The 19,637-nt window shown below is 41.8% G+C and overlaps 1 protein-coding gene across 1 annotated transcript in view; it reads right to left on the bottom strand.

The window, feature by feature from the left end:
* The window catches only part of mkln1 (muskelin 1, intracellular mediator containing kelch motifs), a 168,116-nt gene that overhangs the window by 128,860 nt on the left and 19,619 nt on the right, over window positions 1-19,637 (bottom strand). Inside the window, exon 3 of the mRNA XM_060903331.1 lies at window positions 1,885-2,027. Within this exon, the coding sequence (XP_060759314.1) occupies window positions 1,885-2,027 (143 nt within the window). The remainder of the gene's footprint in view (window positions 1-1,884; window positions 2,028-19,637) is intronic.

The raw sequence follows: 19,637 nt of genomic DNA, 5'->3' as shown, positions 1-19,637 counted from the left end.
ATCACACATGGCTTATCGCAACTAGGGATGTTAACCGATGACCGTTTGACCGGTGGTTGACCAAATCAACGTCAACCGGTTAATTTTTTTTTGGTTGTCGGTTAAAAAAATAAAATAAAATCAATCGTTTTAAAGCTGCCGATTTTGGAGCGGAGGACTTGGAATTCCGTGTTGTAAACGCTTGGGGCATGCCATGCGGTGTCAGGACGACAGCTGACAAATCAGAAACACCTATTCAGTCATGTCCCGCCCTCCCGCTGCCACTCGGCGAGAGAAAAGTGTAGACACAGGCTTTTTAGCTTACAAATTACTATTCTGTTTTTTTTTTTTAATTATTATTAGAAGGCACATGGAGTTTCGTCCTGCCTTGGCCAGTGCATTCTGAAAGTATGTTTCGGTCTGTAGCCAACAATGCATGTTATTGCAGATCATATCTCTCCACGCAAACTAAAGGCGCAGATGCCGACTTTTTTTTTTTGAATCGCGTAAATCCGGTTTTTTTTTTTTTTTTGGGGGGGGGGGGGGGGTGTCTGATTGTAATTTCAAGGTGGATTCTGTATTAAAATTACTAAATAGGCGGGTGCCGTTGCAGTCCATGAGGCGTGGGGGGGGTGTGGGAGGAGGGCAGTGGATCGGGGGGCTGCGCACATTAAATTTGGCGCGGCTTCGGCGCGGCTTTCTGATTTGCTGTTTTCTTCTCGTGCTTGTACTTCCTGTGTTTCGTGGACTGTGGCGGCATTTGCTTATATGCAGAATTTGCTTTGATGAAGTTGTGGTCAGACGCTCCAACGCCCCCCCCCCTTGGGAAAGGAAGGTCGGATCTGCGCGATTCAGCCGTGGAGAGGGCGGCATCCGCCAAAAGGCGCGCCGTTTACATCCCTATAATAATTCCAATTCTAGAATTTTAAACTCACAGGTTAACCGACTTTAACAGGCTAATGACGCTCGGTGGTCGGTCAAGATTTTTAGTTTTCGCCATCCCTAATCGCAACTCCGCCATCAGCTAATGTACGACTCGATTTTGTGGAATAACTAAAATATGGCGAGGCTCTCTGTAAGGAGAGATTTATTTAACGTTTACAAAAGGAGTCACTAGTGTCCGTACTTTGTGACGATCAGGAAAGTTTACAACACTGAGGAGTTTCTAATTCCTGGTTTTTCAGTAACACGACAAACTGCATTTTTTTTCTGCTTACTAACGCCAAAAGAAACCAAGAGCTTGATAAGATAATGATTGATATACTGCTATAACAAGAACAAACTTCGCTCGCGTTAAACGTAACCAATCTGAAAATTGTCAGACATTAACAAATTAAAAATTGGAGTTGTGATATAAAGTAACAAAAATTGTGGCATAAATTCCTATCCCGAGTTAATTTTTTTTTTTCCCCGTCAATGTTTTCCTCTGAGAAAATTACCGGCTGATCTCCTTTCCACCAAACTCAGTGGTCATCTGACTTTTTTTTTTTTTTTTTGCTGCTACTGCTTGCTGTATTTAGTTTTGTAGCATGTCTCTCAGTGACCCTCCCCAAAACATGAAATACTTCCGGAGTCATGTCTGAACAGAGCGTGATCGCATAACCACATGAAGAAACATCCAGGATCACAGAAAATATAACCCACTTGAAAAACTTGCTGCTCCGGTGTAACTTTATTGGTGTCTGGATGCGAGAGTTTTATCGCTGACGAGATGCATAAAAAAAAAAAAAACTATTCGCTCATTCGATCCGAACAGCGCTAATAAAACACTTCAGGGAGTGGCGATATTGGAAAAATAACTCGACGCCGGACGGTAACAGCAAGTCCGCTTCATCCAACCCATGTGTTGATTAATTCTCTATAACAGAATACCAAAAAGTGTTTAATTCCTGATTTACCCCTCACCTGGACAAGAGTTCAGTCATGTTTTCCTCACTCATGCCTCCAAACACCTTGAACTTCTTGAGGTTGCAGACGTGCGTTTTCTCATATTTGCCGTAGGTGATGCTTAGTACAATAGCTGGTCTCTCCAGTTTTAAGATCAAGTACTGTAAAAAGCAGAAAAGAGAACATTTAGGCAAATAAACGAAAGGAAAAATCAGCAGCAGACATGAGATTACTCGACACAAGGGGTTAAAACTCTGGTATGGTCTTGCTCAGAGTCTGACGAGTTCCCTGCACAAACACCGCTGAGATATAGATACACTACCGTTCGAAAGTTTGGGGTCACTTTGAAATGTCCTTATTTTTGAAAGAAAAGCACTGTTCTTTTCAATGAAGATCACTTTAAACTAATCAGAAATCCACTCTATACATTGCTAATGTGGTAAATGACTATTCTAGCTGCAAATGTCTGGTTTTTGGTGCAATATCTCCATAGGTGTATAGAGATCTTGCAGTCACGTGACCGGAAAGTACACAACCGTCATCTTGTCGGTCAAAAACACCGCTGAATACTGCTGCACTCGTGTACAGAATGGATCAATTTCAACCGACGGACTACACGGCTCATTTTTCTAATGAACAGAAAACTAGATATATGTCTAAAATAAATGATCTACAGATTTGTGACCCTTATGGCTTACCGGACGGAGTTTTCACGACCGGATTTTGAACTGTCAGCGGAATACCCGGACGTGCATAATTACCTCATTAACTTTCCCTCGCTGTTCAGTGGTGAAGCACTGCGTGCCTATAAATCTCTGGACAGTTATCTTTACAGAAATTCAGGATTTGTCAGCGACTCAGATGTGGCATCTTGTAAACAAGAATCCTCATTGGATGGGTAAGTCACTTAAGTATTGAGTATAGCACTGACCAGCCGATTATAGAATAGAATAAGGTAATTCCAGCTGTAATTCCAAATCGTCCATGTTGTTTACATGGATCTGGCGTTGGAGAGGTAGAGGCTTAGCAGTGGAGATTTGAGTGGCTGTTTTGTGAGCTTAGTCAACAGGCCGGCTCTGCAGCCTCGCTTTTGCTTCCGCTCCCGGCGCCGCCTCCTTCGCTTTGCTTCCGATAACAATCCACGGAGACCCCGCTGGTCTCGCTATCTCGTCCGGAATGTTTTTTTTTTTTCTCGTCCGGAATGTTGTGCATGCGATGGAAATCACTACAAACCGTCATTTTCTGCTGGAAACCAATGTCCAGTAAGTCCATACGGTTGTAGTGGATATTGAAGTCCGGTACAGATGAACAACACGCAAAAATACACACAAAAAACATAAAAAACGTGCACAGGTAGGGAGAGCTTGTAGCCGCAGCAGTTGTAGTAGAATTGTATATCGTAGGGTTTTCCAGAAGAAAAGGTAGAAGCAGAAGTAGGAAATATGGCGTTTGACCGACAAGATGGCGTCTGTCACAATCTGGATCGGCTGTGACGTCACATGCAAGTGCTCCATTGAGGCCCATTTCCAGCAACTCTCACTCCAGTGTTCTAATGGTACAATGTGTTTGCTCATTGCCTCAGAAGGCTAATGGATGATTAGAAAACCCTTGTACAATCATGTTAGCACAGCTGAAAACAGTTGAGCTCTTTAGAGAAGCTATAAAACTGACCTTCCTTTGAGCAGATTGAGGTGGTGTTTACATTAGACCGTATCCGTATCGTTGTCGTTGCGGGTGCACTGTCCGTGCACATTAAAACGCCGGAAAACGACTCCACAGGCGGAACAGTTTGAATCCGCCAGGGCCCACGTATTCAACCCAGTACGTATCTGATCCGGTGCTGTGTAAACATTGAGGAACGAGGATACGCAGTGCTGAGCTCTAGCTGACGTCGTCATTGGACGACGTCACTGCGACATCCACCTTCCTGATTCGCTGGCGTTGGTCATGCCACGTTGGTCATGTGAATGAGCAATACAGGAAGTGTGTTGAGGAAGTCATTAAGTGAATGAGCACTACAGGAAGTGTGTTGGTTACCGTAGCACTAAATAGTCTTGTTGTAATCGCAAAAAACGGCCGTTCTGCGAGGTGAAGAGTGTACCGAACACTGTTAGATCCTTCTAGCATATACACGAAAGCCATACACGGTGTAAAAAAGGCGTCATTGTAGTACCAGTACCGCCGATAACAGACTGGCATACTTCATTTTTTTACAACGACATCCTTCCACTTGCAAGTGGTGAGTGACTTGCGCATGCCCGATATGCACTGGGATCATGTGACGTGCCGTCTAATTAGTCATGTGATTAGTAGGGCTGTAACGATACATCCAACTCACGATTCGATTCGTTTCGCGATTTTTGACCCACGATTCGATACGCCTACGATTTTTTTTTAATGTTTTTTTAAAGTAGTAAATTTGACTTATTAACATTTACTTACTTACATTAACTATTTAATAACAAATAATTCAGACCACTGCAGAGAATGAGTAATATGTATGCAAAAATGAACAAATGTATATCCAAAGATTGTTTTATTTCTCAGAATAATACTGTTGAGCCGGAAGCTCTGTTTTTTTCGGTTCTGAAAAAGTCATTTTTCCAAATCGTGTAAATCCGTTAAGATTTTTTTTTTTTTTTTTTGGGGGGGGGGGGGGGGGGGGGGGCTCTCTCACTGTCTCACTCTCATAGGGCCAATGATTTTCTGTGATCGCGGAAAACAGATGGAAATTACGGAATTTTTATGGTGAAACGTTGCTCGCGTGTCAAAATGTAACTGCCGCAGAAGGCTTCCGCCCAAGCAGACATGCCTTCAGTGTTGCCAGAGATTGCTAACGTTTTCCACCCCAAAATATGTTCAAAACCAGCCAAAAAGCACCTAAACCTGCCCAATCTGGCAACACTGCATGCCTTTCCGGTCAAGTGATTGTGATTGGCTTGTGGCACACCTAGCCAGCCAATGAGCTGCTTGTTTACAGATTCGCTCCCCGCGTCGCAACCAGAATGGCGACCGCTGAAAAGAAATGAATGCTCTGCCAGTGGCGAGTGTGGACGTTGCGTGACTCGCAGAAGATTGTTGCAGGTCGGCGAAAAAACGACTTACTAATAGATATAAAAAAATAAAAGTAATTTAAGTAAGTTTAAAATGTAATTTAAATAAAAAGTTAAGTATTCATAAATTGAAGTTTGGAAGCGCCTCTGTTTTTGGGCTGAGGAGAAGTTTGAAAGGGTGTACCGCGATTCTGCCTTCTTGTATCGCGATACGGATCGTGGCTCTGCGTATCGCGATTTCGATACGCATATCGTTACAGCCCTAGTGATTAGCGTATCCGTGTATTGGCGTTGCTGTGTGCACGGGGAACGGTTTTGTTGCGGGCACAGAAATTTTGTGTGTACGCGAATCGTTTTAAAAATGTTAATCTGATGATCCGCTGATTTGAAATAATGTAAACAGGGCCTGAGTTTCTGGAGCATCACATTTGTGGGGTCGATTAAATGCTCAAAATGGCCAGAAAAATGTCTTGACTATATTTTCTATTCATTTTACAACTTATGGTGGTAAATAAAAGTGTGACTTTTCATGGAAAACACAAAATTGTCTGGGTGACCCCAAACTTTTGAACGGTAATGTAGATACGTTTGAGTGGGCAGGAATCATAATGGTGTGCTGGACTCCGACCCCGCCCAGCTCCACAGTTGTGGCCTCCTGGTCTAAAGAGACTGCAGATATAGATTAAACATTAGGTTATAAATCATTTGTCGAACAAGAACAAGCTGACAGTCAGAATACATCATGCATGATGTGTAGCAAACACTACTTGTTATTACAAGAACACGGTGTAGTTATTACGAGAAGAAGGGTTAGTCATTACCCCACCTACATGATGCAATTCTGCTGTGACTAAGTGCGTCACTGTCGTGCTTTCGAGATTCGAAATGCAAAGAAAAGGCATACTGAGGCTCTACGGGAGAGAGTTACTCTGTGGACGCTATGCATAAAGCTTGAGATAAATAGACAAGCTTTGCATCATTACATATTAAACGGAACGCAGCTGAACTCAATACACCACACGTGCTTTTAGACAGACAAATCTGTACATTCCAGGTTTTTAATGAAATCAAAATGAAAACCATTTTCGGAGGTAACCAAACTTTAAAATGCTGTACATTTACTCTGGCCGAGATCCATACACACTCGGCAGTTTTTATAAAACTTTGTATAACAAAAACATTTTAATTTCACCATGTTTTAAACCCCCCCCACACTGCTGTAACCCGTGTCAGATATGCAGCCCTGCAGTCTATCACCCTTTGAGCGCGCACAAAAACACCAACATGCTCTCGGAGTAAATGGAGTTTGAAAATTGACACCCTGGTTTCAAAGAATGCTCGACAAAGCTGTTTACATAAGCCAGTAGATGGATGGGACAGGCGATCGTTGGACGAATCGGAGAAACAATGCCATTCTTGTTCAGGGTCATTTAGGGTTCTTTTAAATTCCCTGACATTTCCTCGTCACCTTGAAAAAAAAAAAAATCACTGAAAGTTCACCATTATTAACTAAGTGCACTCGACAATATATAAAATATAAAACTGTGTATAAATGAAAACATTACGTTTTAATAAAAAGGTCTGGAGAGAACATACTGGAATCTTAAAGTCCAAATCTACTCTTAAAGTGCTGATGACACGTTTTTGACATCTTTGGCGATGTTTTATAACAAAAAGTAATTCCCGATGATCCATATATTAATTCACGAAGGCGCCTATTTTACAAGTTATGATAAAAAAACGCGGCTATTTGGGCAAATTTGACGGGGCTGCAGCACCCAGGAGACAAAAGAGGAGGAGGAGCTATATGACGTCAGCAAAAGAACCTTCCTCCCAACTTACCAGTTTGTTGTTGATGCGACAGGTGTTCAGTTTATCATTATTAGTATTTTTATTAGACATTATTTTACATTATATATATATATATATATATATATATATATATATATATATATATATATATATAGTTATTATGCCTTCGCGTTCTGTTGCCGGCTTTTGCTCCAAAACCTACAAGGATGGGGTAAGTTTATTCAAGTTTCCCAGAGATCCCGAGCTGCATGCGAAGTGGGTGAAGCAAGTCAGGCGCACTCGTGACAAGTGGGAGCCCTCACCAACATCCGTCCTGTGCTCTGAACACTTTGATTTGGATTGTTTTGACACCCTTCCCAGCTTAAAGGAATCTCTTGGGTGTTCAGTTCAGCACAAACGTGTGTTACTACCATCAGCAGTGCCTATACAGTGTTGCCAGATTGGGAGGTTTCCCGCCCAGTTGGGCGGTTTTAAGTGCATTTTGGTGGGTTTTGAACATATTTTGGGCTGGAAAACTTCAGCAGTATCTGGCAACAGGGTGGGAAACCTCCCAATCTGGCAACACTGCCAGTATTCCAGAGGGGGTCTACTAGTAGCTATGCCGGATCCAAAGACAGTCCTCCTGTCAGAACATGTGTTGTGAAATGACATAAGATAAAGGTACGTAGAGCTATAGATTCTACATGATAATCATAAATGTAATCATAAAGTCGGCGTGATATCAGTCATGTATTTGCTTGTGAAAGCTTGCGGCTTTCGTGTAACTGCCGCCTAGCAACAAAAGGCAAAGGGTAAAGAGGGTAGGCTATCAGATTCTATTCGGAAGAGATCAACACAATCCTAGACTCCCAGAAGAGGAAGAGCTAGCACTAGAGAGTTCACCGGCGTTTTCATGCGCCATTTCCATCGAGTAGAACCAGAGTAGAACAGCCAGTGAACCGCAGCGTGTTCTTCCGCTGACGTCACAATATGGCCGCGAGCCACGGACCCAGTTTTCTTGCGCTGTGCAATTAAAAGTTGGATATTCGCGTAACAACAGCTTCTTTTCACGTAATTATAACAGAAATCTAACATGTTTGCCATGTTGTATAGTTTATTTAAGAAATTGCATAGAGTCATGTCCGTGTCATCAGCCCTTTAAGCCAGTACCTCACCGGGCTGCGACAGCTTGCGAACGTCACTCGCGAGAGAGTTTCAAAAGTGTCTTGAAACATTCACGGGGCTTCTCAATTTCCTCGCAAAGTGTCGCTCCTTCGTCGCTGAAATTTTGAACATGTTAAAAAAATTTGCGCGACAAAATTTCTCTCAAAATAGCCGCAAGTGCGTCGCAAAGCCGTCACGAACCCTTCTCGAGTCAGTTTCCGGAGACAGGAAGTGCGAGTGTATGTCACTGGGCTGCGACAGCCTGCGACTAGTTCGAGACACAACTGTGATAAAACATGCGAATATCAATTCAGTGTGATTCCAAGTGAAAACTGTTGCTAATTCGCATATTTTATCGCAATTGTTGTGTCTCCAACTAGTCGCAGCCCAGTGAGATACGACCCTTAAGCACACAATGGCATTAGTTCAGTGTGTAACAAGTGTTTTCAGGCAAAACAAACCTCGCCCAGCACTTATTTTATACCTATATGTTGATAATCGTGATATTTTTCAATCATCAGCTGTCAGGTGGACACGCTGGAGGGACCATGTCTCTCGGCTGGCCTGGGAACGCCTCGGTGCTCTTCCCGAGGAGCTGGCCGAGGTGTCTGGGGAAAGGGAAGTTTGGGCTTCCATGCTCAGACTGCTGCCTCCGCGACCCGGCCCCGGATAACCGGATGAAGACGAGGCGAGATGAGACAGCTGTCAGGTTATAGTCCTATGAAAATCCATGACCTTGACATTTCAAAAAGTCATTCAAGGTCAAAGGACATGGCGGCCCATACGGGACTTCTTATAACGTTGATAACGATAAACATCTAGCTATCATGAACCATTTTAAAGTTAAAGCCTTTGAAAACCCATGACCTTGAGTTTGACCTTTCAAGGTCAAACAGGCTTTCATCTAAACCGGGGAACAGGGGCGCTGCGCCCTCTTACCGATTGAACCCCAAGTCACACTTGGGCCATGCACTTATACGCTACTGCACAACATGCAATCTTTCTCAAAACGATCTTTTCTCGGTGAAAACATCCCAGCAACACCACGTGACAATGTGTCTGATCATCAAATACGTTATAATTACTCCAAAAATATTCCAATCATAGTAGATACACCGCCAGATGGTGCAAAAACAATCTGAATTGGCGTTTTCCAGACTGAGGCGACATGTTGTTTTGTTGTTTGTCGCGGCTGCTCTCGCGAGATTGGAGGATGGGATGTAAAACCAATTGAGTAAGAGGAAACACGCAGAGGTAAGATTAAACAAGATCAATGTATTAATACGGGGGTTTTCAAAGTGTGGGAGAGTCAACGCCCCCTCGGAGAGCAAATAAACAACAGCGCCCCCCTTCACAATTTTTGTTGTTGCTATACTTAATGTTCCATTCGTATTTTTAAAAAAAATGGTTGTACACATTTTTTTCTTTTTCACATTTTAAACATCTGTGCTTTTTAAAACATCTTGTTTTACACATTTTAAACATCTCATAGCATCGTTAGCTAGCACCTCTTGGCAGACTGTGGCAGTGGAGCATCTTCAGATCCAGTCCATGAAAATCCAAACTTTAAATAATCGTGGTCATACTTCCTTCTTTTTTCAGTCCCCCAGGATTCCACGGGCCTTTTTTGTGATTGTTGCGGGCTAAAATGTCTGATGTTGCGGGGGTTTCCAAAAAAATTGCGATGAAAGTTGCGGTGTTTAGGTTTTTGTTGCGATTACATTGCGGGAGGAAGTGAAAGTTGCAAGAAATTGTTGCGATTTTCTCTTTTTGTGATTAAAACTGAGTGATATGTTATTACTGAAAAACTATTGATTAAAAAAACAAAGACACTGAGAAATGGTCCTATAAACAACTTTACCAATATAAAAGATTACCAGGACTACAAAAATGCAGAAAAATCGGCTTTACTTATCCAAATGCACCTGTTGGTTCAAAAGTTAAAGTGCAGAGAACCTCACAGCACAATATGAAGTTACCTTAAAATAGAATATAAATGCCTCAGCTTTCATGTAAGAAAAAAAACTATTAATACTAGTACTGTGTGCAGGCAGTCTCTCCTGAAGACTAAATTAAACAATAATTATAAACTAATAAAATAAATGGCTCAGGCTTCATAGAAGAAAAAAAACAATTTGAACAGAATCTCACAGTATGATGCTGAAGCTGCCGAAACAATGGAAAATAAAATACCATTTTGGCAAAAATGTTGGAATCCATTAACCTCCTAGGGCCTAGCGGTCACATCTGTGGACAGCACTTTTTAGAAATTCAGAACAAGAATCCACATATGTGGACATACTTTTTCTCAAAAAGTACATCTTATTAAAGATGATCTCATCTCATTATCTCTAGCCGCTTTATCCTTTTACAGGGTCGCAGGCAAGCTGGAGCCTATCCCAGCTGACTACGGGCGAAAGGCGGGGTACACCCTGGACAAGTCGCCAGGTCATCACAGGGCTGACACATAGACACAGACAACCATTCACACTCACATTCACACCTACGCTCAATTTAGAGTCACCAGTTATTAAAGATGATGCTTAGTTTTTATTCTAATCAGGTTCTAATGAGCCCAAATAGCAAAAAGAAATAAAAAATGCATGTAAAAAAAACAGCTTGGGTCTTAGGAGGTTAATTTCTTGTATTAAGTAAAAAATAAAGTGCACACAGTCCTTCACTGTAAACATAACACACTTTCAGTAACAGAATTTAAGCCTACAGAAACACTGACTGGGTGAGCGCCCTCATACTAAATTTTTCTAGAAAAAAACCCTGGTCAAAGATCATGGTGCCAAATGAAAGGCCATATGGGAGTTCCTATATACTCATAGTAAACATCTGTCTATCGGCAACCGTTTTTGAGTTATAATGGAAAATTTTATTTTGACCAACAACCTTGACACCCCCCCCCCGACTTTTAACCCCCAACCGCTACGGAGACTGTCCAAGCTACCCCATTGTGCAGCATACGGTTGGAAACAGAAGTGAAAGATGCACATTTTGGTTTGAAGTCAAACGCTACGTTCACACTGCAAGGCTTAATGCTCAATTCCGATTTTTTTGTGAAATCTGATTTTTTTGTGAGGTCGTTCACATTAACAAATATATGCGACTTGTATGTGATCCTCAGTATGAACGAAAAGCGACCTAAAAGTGTTCCGCATGCGCATTGCAGGATACGACGACGTCACACGCAGTGAGCATGGCCAGTGTTTACAGAAGTAAAACCGCCCGGTTGCGGTATGACCCATCCAATCTAGCTTGAATAGCTGCATCCCCCCAAATGGAAATCAGCTCCCTAACCTCTGTGTCCTTCCATTGAGAAGATTCAGAACCTTCACAGCCCGAAGCGTCCCTCGCATTGATGTCATGCGCAGGGGCGCAGATACGTTTTTTGAACTGGGAGGGACAAAAAACTGGGGGGGGGGGACAAAGCTGCCAGCAAACCAACCCCAACCCCGATATGCCTGTCAAACTTGTTGTTAGTAACCATAGCAACCAAGCTCGAGCTCGCAACCTGTGCAGTCTGCGCAGCTCAACCAACCGAATATCAGTCTTTGTTTTACGTGAGTTGTTGCAACTATGTATACACTGCTGTGCACCTCAATAAACCGAATGGTAATTAGTCTTTTGATTTTTCCGTGAGGTTTGCCTTATGCAAAGAAAGACAGCATAGACGTTTTTTCCTCCCTATAAGTGGGGGGGGGACCGAACGAGGTGAATTTAAATCTGGGTGGGACGAGTCCCACCCTCTATCTGCGCCCGTGATTATGCGCCATGTTGTTGTAACTTTTTTTGAGAGACCCGCCGCCTACTTCAGCGCAGAATAGTGACGTTTGTGGCTTGTTGATGACGTGTAAGTCGGATGAATGCGACCTGGCGGTTCAGACTGAAGTTGCATATGAAAAGAGCGGATAGGAATCGGAATTAGGACCACATATCCAAACGGCCTGGGTCGGATTTGAAAAAATCGGATCTGTGTCATTCATATTGTCAATAAAAGATCGGATACAGGTCACATATGGGCGAAAAGATCGGATTTGAGTCACTTCAGCCTGCAGTGTGAACGTAGCCAAAATGAATTTGAAGAAGAAGAAAAAAAAAAAACACGCAAAAAAGATTTTGACCTTTCTGGTGACCTTGACCTTATGCCCCCCCCCAAATTTAATCAGGTACTCTACAGACCATTGCTCACCTACCCTGAAAATTTGAAGTCAATCGGTGCAACCGTCTAGACGCTAGACTGTTAACAAACAAACCGCACTGATTACAACACCTCATCCCGCTTACTCTGTCGCGGGCGAGGTAATCATATTGCGGGAGAGCTGGGCAGTAAGTCAGCTATCGGTGACATTGCGTTAATACAATGCTTCAGTGAGCCGACATCTCATTTTGCAAACGTATTTGCGGTCGATTCTTCCGTCTTCACTTCTCACCCTGTATCCTCACAGCTTCAGAGTAAGGGGTGCAGTAGTGGAGGAGGAGGGGAAAAGAAACAAAAAAAAAAAAAGCAAGCAATTGAGTGTAAAAGGAATGAAGAACCCACACTCTTGGACCTTGTCCATGGAAGGCTCTCTGGATTCAAACTTGCAATCTCATGGTGAAAAGTTGTTAAGACTGCATCACCACGGAGCTTTTAAACAATTGGGATCTCATCACCATCTAATGACGGTCTCAGAATGCGTATTTATTGAATCCAGAGTATATACTGCCTCCAGCGTGAACAGCAGCAGATCACCTCTGACGTAAACTCTCTATGTACATCGGAGGACAATAAACATGAAGTCAGTGATGCGTGAAATGAACCACATCGCAAAGAAAGTTGCGTGGCTAAGGAGGGGGGGAGGAAAAAAAAAAAGCAGCCACGAAATTACAGGCGTGTTGCGAAACCAGGGGTTAAAAGTTGAACGTGCATGCGAAAGCACCTCAAACATAACGCTTTCAATTTCCTCTCCGCCTAACCACAAGACTGTCTGTACTGCCTGGTGTGTGCCAACACGAAAACTAACTGCTTCCTCTTTCCATTTTAAGATTAGCCAGAGTATGGACCGGAGTGTTTCATCTTCACACAAAAGAATGCATCAAACCACAGAGACCTAAAAGCCATGCCTGAAACCTGTGGTTCGACACTTGTTGTACAAAAATGACATCCCTCGCTATTAATCATTTTCCCTCTTGTTTGGATTTGAACGATGACAGAATTACCGAGTGAAAAGCATTGTGCACGATTTATTTATTTAACTGAATGGCATAACAGCTGCAAATCCTGATCAGAAACAGACAGCGGAAGCCCAGCAGTTCGAGTTTCGGGTTAGTGATCAGATTATGAAGAAATGACACTGTTAATGCTCTTGTGCAAGACTTGGCGCATATCTTTTTTGCAAAATCAAAAATAATAATAATAATAATAATAATAAAGACCAAGCCTTCATTAAATGATTAATTTGACTTTTAGACTGGTACCAAAATTCAAAAAAGTGCTTATTTAAGGAGTTAAAGGCATTTTTGAGACAAAGTCGGCAAACAGTCTTATTTTGTCAATTTGGGTGTGCCGAATTCAAATCTGCAATATGCCGAGCTCTATCTGACCTCTGTTGACCTCTAGAGGTCATTGAACTTTGGGCCTGTAAACGTCTCAGCTGAACCCAGTTTCTCAGCTTTCTAAGGAATGAAATGTACTAAAATGATTAATGAAGTTAGCAAATGGCCTTGTTTGTTAAATGTTTGGGTGCTGAATTCATTTTTCATTTGTAAAACGACATATGACCTCTGATAACCTCAAGGTCATTAAACTTGGCCTGTAGGCCTATGCATTTAACGGCATTTTTAAACTGACTTTACTCCCCCAAAAAGAATATGAACAGACAAAAAAAACAAATACAACATTAAATGCCAGTCCATGTACATGTGACTTACTTTTCACAATGAGAATGCCTCGGCGATCACCTTACGTAACATTGCATTACATTTAGGCCAAGAAAAAATAATTGTTTGTTTCCGGTTACCCGACCGACCGTTTAAAAAAATGCCCCGACCCTAGACTTTTTTGTCAGATGTTTAAAAAAAAAAAAAAGTATTTTCGCCCGACCAACAATAAATTTTGAAAAAAAAAAAATATCTGCATTACGATTTGCATAATATTGTCGATCTGACAAGTGACTAATTCTAAAACGCATATATCGGACAAGAAACGCTCATTGATTTCTCACGGCCTCAATCTGACGTCATGACCTCTTTCCGGGAAACTCCGGCTTGTGTTGTACACAACGCTAGGCATCATGGCGGCCAACGAAGTGTTCTCGATTACCGTGATCGGTTGCGACCACACGGAAGATTGTAAGACAATAAGTTCACTTTATAAGTTTTCAACTGTAAAAGAACTCTACGAACATTATCATCCTCCGCTGGACGAGTCATGCAAACAGTATACACACAGCGCCCAGGCTAACGGCGGTATCGATATCACGACGCAAGTCACGTTGGAAAGCCTGCTCAGCAATTTTGGCTTGCGGGCACTGACATTTGAATGTAAACGGAAGCCGGAGTTTCAAAAAATGTTAGCTATCAAAACAAAAATACTAAAAGTACACGAGGACGCAAAAGTAGGTTCAACATTTGTAGTTATGTTTATAGTTCCTTTAAGCGTCCGAGCACTCCATATTTTATCCATGGGCTCCGAATCCTGTATTCCACAAGCTTCACTGGTTTTCTTAGGCCTGGTTCTGGATGGGTGAGTCACAGAATGACACTTCCCCACTATGTGCCACTGTTTGTCCCACACCTAAAATTTATTTTTAAAAAAAACCTACCTACCCGGTATTTTGTGTGATAAAAAATAAAATAAAATAAAATGAAAAGACCTACCTACCCTATTTTTTTTCAAGATGTAATAGGAAACAAACAATTATTTTTTCTTGGCCTTAGCGGTTATTGTTTATACAAAGCTACTGAAAAAAGGACAGATTCAGCAGCATACAAAATGTGGGGGCGTACAGGGTATACAGGTTAATCAGGGTTAGTATATATGAGAGTTTCTTTCTTTGTTGTTTGTTTTTCTTTGTTGTTTTTGTTTTGTTTTAAACGGGGTAAAGCCTTTACAAAAAACAAACAACAAAGGAAAAAACTCTCATATATACTAACCCTGATTAACCTGTATACCCTGTATGCCCCCACATTTTGTATGCTGCTGAATCTGTCCTTTTTTCAGTAGCTTTGTATAAACAATAACCGCTAAATGTAATGCAATGTTATGTAAGGTGATCGCCGAGGCATTCTCATTGTGAAAAGTAAGTCACATGTACATGGACTGGCATTTAATGTTGTATTTGTTCCTTTCTATTTGTTTTTTGTCTGTTCATATTCTTTTTGGGGGAGTAAAGTCAGTTTAAAAATGCCGTTAAATGCATAGGCCTATTGAGGTTTTTCACCTGACGTCACAGGGTCACGTGACGCCCCGGTGTCCGCCATTTTGAACGTCAAGCTAGCTAATGTCAACATAGTAGCTAGTATGTTACTGTAGCAACGTTTACGTTCAGTCATTTGGATGACTGTTAAAACCTTTCAGTCTCAAGTTTTTCCTTTACTGTATTTACTAGTTTACTGAGCTAGCGCGCTCCGGGGCAGGCTGGCGCTAGCTAGCGCCAGCCTGCCCCAGAGCTAGCGCCAGCTAGCGCCAGCCTGCCCCGGAGCTAGCGCCAGCCTGCCCCGGAGCGTGCTAGCTCAGTAAACTAGTAAATACAGTAAAGGAAAAACTTATAACGGGCCATTTCAATGACATTTAATAACATTTTGTTTATCCTGAGGACCGAAAGTAAATGAAAATGTGAACAAACCTTAGCTGTCAGTGAACAATCCTGGTGGAAGCAGGTAAACGTCGTTCTCTAAGCCTGCTAACCTCAATTTTTGCAAATACCTCTCCCTCTGCTCACCCTGTAAATGCCCTACGTCGCTGGATAGTGAAGGTGTTTTCTGCATCTCGCTCCTTTTTCTTTTATGTTTTTCGTTTGTCGCCTTCCTCGCATTCAAACTGATTCGAGCCGTGACATCCAAAATGGCAGCCTCACATGACTTGGTCACGTGGGTGAAAAACCTCAATAGGCCAAGTTTAATGACCTTGAGGTTATCAGAGGTCATATGTCGTTTTACAAATGAAAAATGAATTCAGCACCCAAACGTTTAACAAACGAGGCCATTTGCTAACTTCATTAATCATTTTAGTACATTTCATTCCTTAGAAAGCTGAGAAACTGGGTTCAGCTGAGACGTTTACAGGCCCAAAGTTCAATGACCTCTAGAGGTCAAAAGAGGTCAGATAGAGCTCGGCATATTGCAGATTTGAATTCCGCACACCCAAGTTGACAAAATAAGACTGTTTGCCGACTTTGTCTCAAAAATGCCTTTGGGTGTCACAATTCTGGATTTTGGTACCAGTCTATTTTTTTTTTTCCCTCCGCAACTGTCTACATTCTCATAAAAAGTGCCAAAAGGTTCTTCAGAATGCACTAGGGGTGGCACGGTTCACAAAAGTCGCGGTTCGGTACGTATTGCGGTTTGAGGTCTGCGGTTCGGTACGTATTGCGTTTTTTTTTTTTTTAAATCTTAAGTACTCTGTATTTGGGCATATAGCCTACTATTTACCTTAAGTAAACACAGTTTAGGATACAGCATTTAAGAGAGGTTAAAATTATAGTTACAATGAAATAATCATGCACAAACTGAGTTTGAGTTGACATAAGCACATTTTATGAACAATCTCTGATGAAAAGCCAGGTAGTATTTTGAAACAGCAAGAGGGAAGACATGGATGATTTCAACAGCTTTTTTATTTACTACAGTATTTATACAAAGTGTCAGGAGTGTTTGCTGCCATGTTGTGGCATCTAGAGGAACCAGGTGTCTTTTGTCACATACAGAGTTTTCATAATTGGAAGAAATAAAAATGAGTTCTTAAAGCTTACTTTTGAACAGATGTGTGTGTTAAAACTTAAACTTTTATGTGGCGACCAACCAACCAACCACCTATATACAAAAACCGAATCAAAAACTCTTCTAATCCCTGAGAGTGAGGATGTATTTTTTCACTTGAAATTAAAGTGCAGTGTTTTGAAACGTATGGCTGGATTTCTTATCTAATCTTAAAGTGCCACTGTATTCTTAGAACGATTTATAACAAAATACACACACAGCCAATATAAAATATTGCAATAAAACCAATCACTGCACTGTTTAAAACAAACCTCCCCTCCCCTCGCCGGAAAAAAAAAAAAATCTAGTTCGCCCATTATCCTGTGTCACTCTGAGATGCGCAGATAGACAGTAAAGGGAATTCGGAATTCCCTTTACTGTCTATCTGCGCATCTCAGAATGACACAGGATAATGGGCGAACTAGATTTTTTTTTTCCGGCGCCGCGGTACGCCGGAAATCCGGCGCGGCGCCGGAACGCTATCACCCCTGTTCGCGCGAAAGAGAACCACGTGGTTTCATACGGGCATTCGGCTTTTTTTTTTTTGGCGAACGTCTTAAATAGGGGTACCGCGGTTTATACGCGTATTGCACCGCAACAGGTGTATCGTACGGTTCGGTTTTTTTCCCATAACCGTGCCAAGCCTAGAATGCACCATTTTTCATTTCCTAAAAAGCCTTTTAATTTTGGGCTCTGAGCGTCTATGAAAAGGTTATGATTTAATTTCATACACTGATGTATTTCCTTTTAAAACAGGAAGTCAGAAAGAGTGTCTCGAAGGGCTTAAGCACCTCCCATGAAACAACCAAACTAGTTTGAGATATGCTACTGTACATGTCCCACTTAATCTAAAAAAACATGAAGATGGCTTCATGACTATGGAATCAATTTTGTGCCAAAATGTTCATACAATACTTTTGAAATATCAAACAAAAACGACAAATCAAAATACAAAAAAAAAAAGTCAATTTTTTTTTAGACTGGCAAACAAATTATTCGTGTAATCGTGCAAAATATCAGTCTATTACTCTTCAGAAACCTTTTATTTTTGTTCCGCGTCTTTCTCAGTTTTGTTTGACGTAATTTATTTGGGTTGCGATTCCAGCTTTCTCGTTTGCGCTCCCTGACTTTTTGCTTGCAGTTTTGGCACAAACTTCACGTGTGGGCGGGCTGTCCAGGAACGCATTCCCATTGGCTAACTTGTGTTTGACTGACAGCTACGCTCAGCCATTCCCTACTCGGATTCTGGCGGACTGTTTGGCGAGTGACCGATCCATTGACGGTAAACAAGGATCGATGGACTTCAGTGGCGACTATGACATTGAATTTACACTTTGTTGAATTAATTCAGTATCATAGTCGCCACTGAAGTCCACTCGGTCCTTGTTTACTGTCAATGGATCGGTCACTCGTCAAACAGTCCGCCAAAATCCAAGTAGGGAATGGCTGAGCGTAGCTGTCAGTCAAACACCAGTTACCCAATGGGAATGCGTTCCTGGACACGTGAAGTTTGTGCCAAAACTGCAAGCAAAAAGTCAGGGAGCGCAAATGAGAAAGCTGGAATCGCAACTAGGGCTGCACGATATCAGAAAAATATGCGATATTCGATAACATGACTGAATATCTCGATATCGATATGTATCACGATAATCAAATACATGTTTTTCTTACCTCTACTCGCCGTTCTGCCCTGTCGTTGGTAGCTGCTACCACTGTTTTACATGTCTTGGAAAGTACCCAAGTTTGCAGTACGTCATCCCTCCTGAATCCAAAGTACTTCCAAATAGCAGACGTGCATTTTTTTTTTTTGGAAACCAGTTCCTCCTCACACAAGTTTGTCTCACCACACTTGCTACCGCTCCCACCTTCCGCCATCACCACGAGGCTTTTACTTGTAGGGGGCGGAGTTATCCCGCGGCGCTTGTTGACATTCAAATGTGATTGGATGGCACAGAAAAATGTGCCTTTTATCGAAATTTAAGTAATTTTTGCGGTACGTGTATCGCAAACTATGATATCGCGATATCGATACTTTTTCGATATATTGTGCAGCCCTAATCGCAACCCAAATAAATTACGTCAAACAAAACTGAGAAAGACGCGGAACAAAAATAAAAGCTTTCTGAAGAGTAATAGACTGATATTTTGCACGACTACACGAATAATTTGTTTGCCAGTCTAAAAAAAAAATTTACTTTTTTTTGTTTGTTTTTTTATATTTTGATTTGTTGTTTTTGTTTGATATTTCAAAAGTATTGTATGAACATTTTGGCACAAAATTGATTCCATACATGACCAGACTACAAACGCAGCCAAAACTGAAGGTCCGTTTCAATCCGTCTAAGATTTCTCACTGACATTTCACTTAGTGCGTTTCATATCTACCACATGTTGGACCGGTTCCGGCCCCGCAGCAGTTTTCTTTCCCCTCTCCGCCTTGGTGAGCGGCACTTAGGGTGAGAGAGAAAAGACTGCCATTTACTCCAGTGTAGTGAAATACAGCGGGACGGTGCCAAGTTTTTGGACAACATTAACATGCATACATGGGTTGGAAAAGATGGAGATTTTGGAGGGGGTCTGATCTGAAAGGAGATCATCATGCAGGAAGTTGCACAACCAAAACTACATGAATGGCCCTTGTTCGACGCCAAGTAGCTGCTACTGAAGTGCGACGCCCGACAGATGGTTTACATGAGCGGCACAAATGTGATCGAGAGAACATTTAGCTGGACGTAAATCTCAACTCAACTTTATTTATATAGCACTTTAAAACAACCGTAGTTGAAAACAAGGTGC

This window comes from Neoarius graeffei, chromosome 21 (genome assembly GCF_027579695.1).
Source record: "Neoarius graeffei isolate fNeoGra1 chromosome 21, fNeoGra1.pri, whole genome shotgun sequence".
NCBI classification, from domain to species: domain Eukaryota; kingdom Metazoa; phylum Chordata; class Actinopteri; order Siluriformes; family Ariidae; genus Neoarius; species Neoarius graeffei.
The sequence above is the reverse complement of the archived record's forward strand: the minus strand, read 5'-3'. Positions and strand labels throughout refer to the sequence as shown.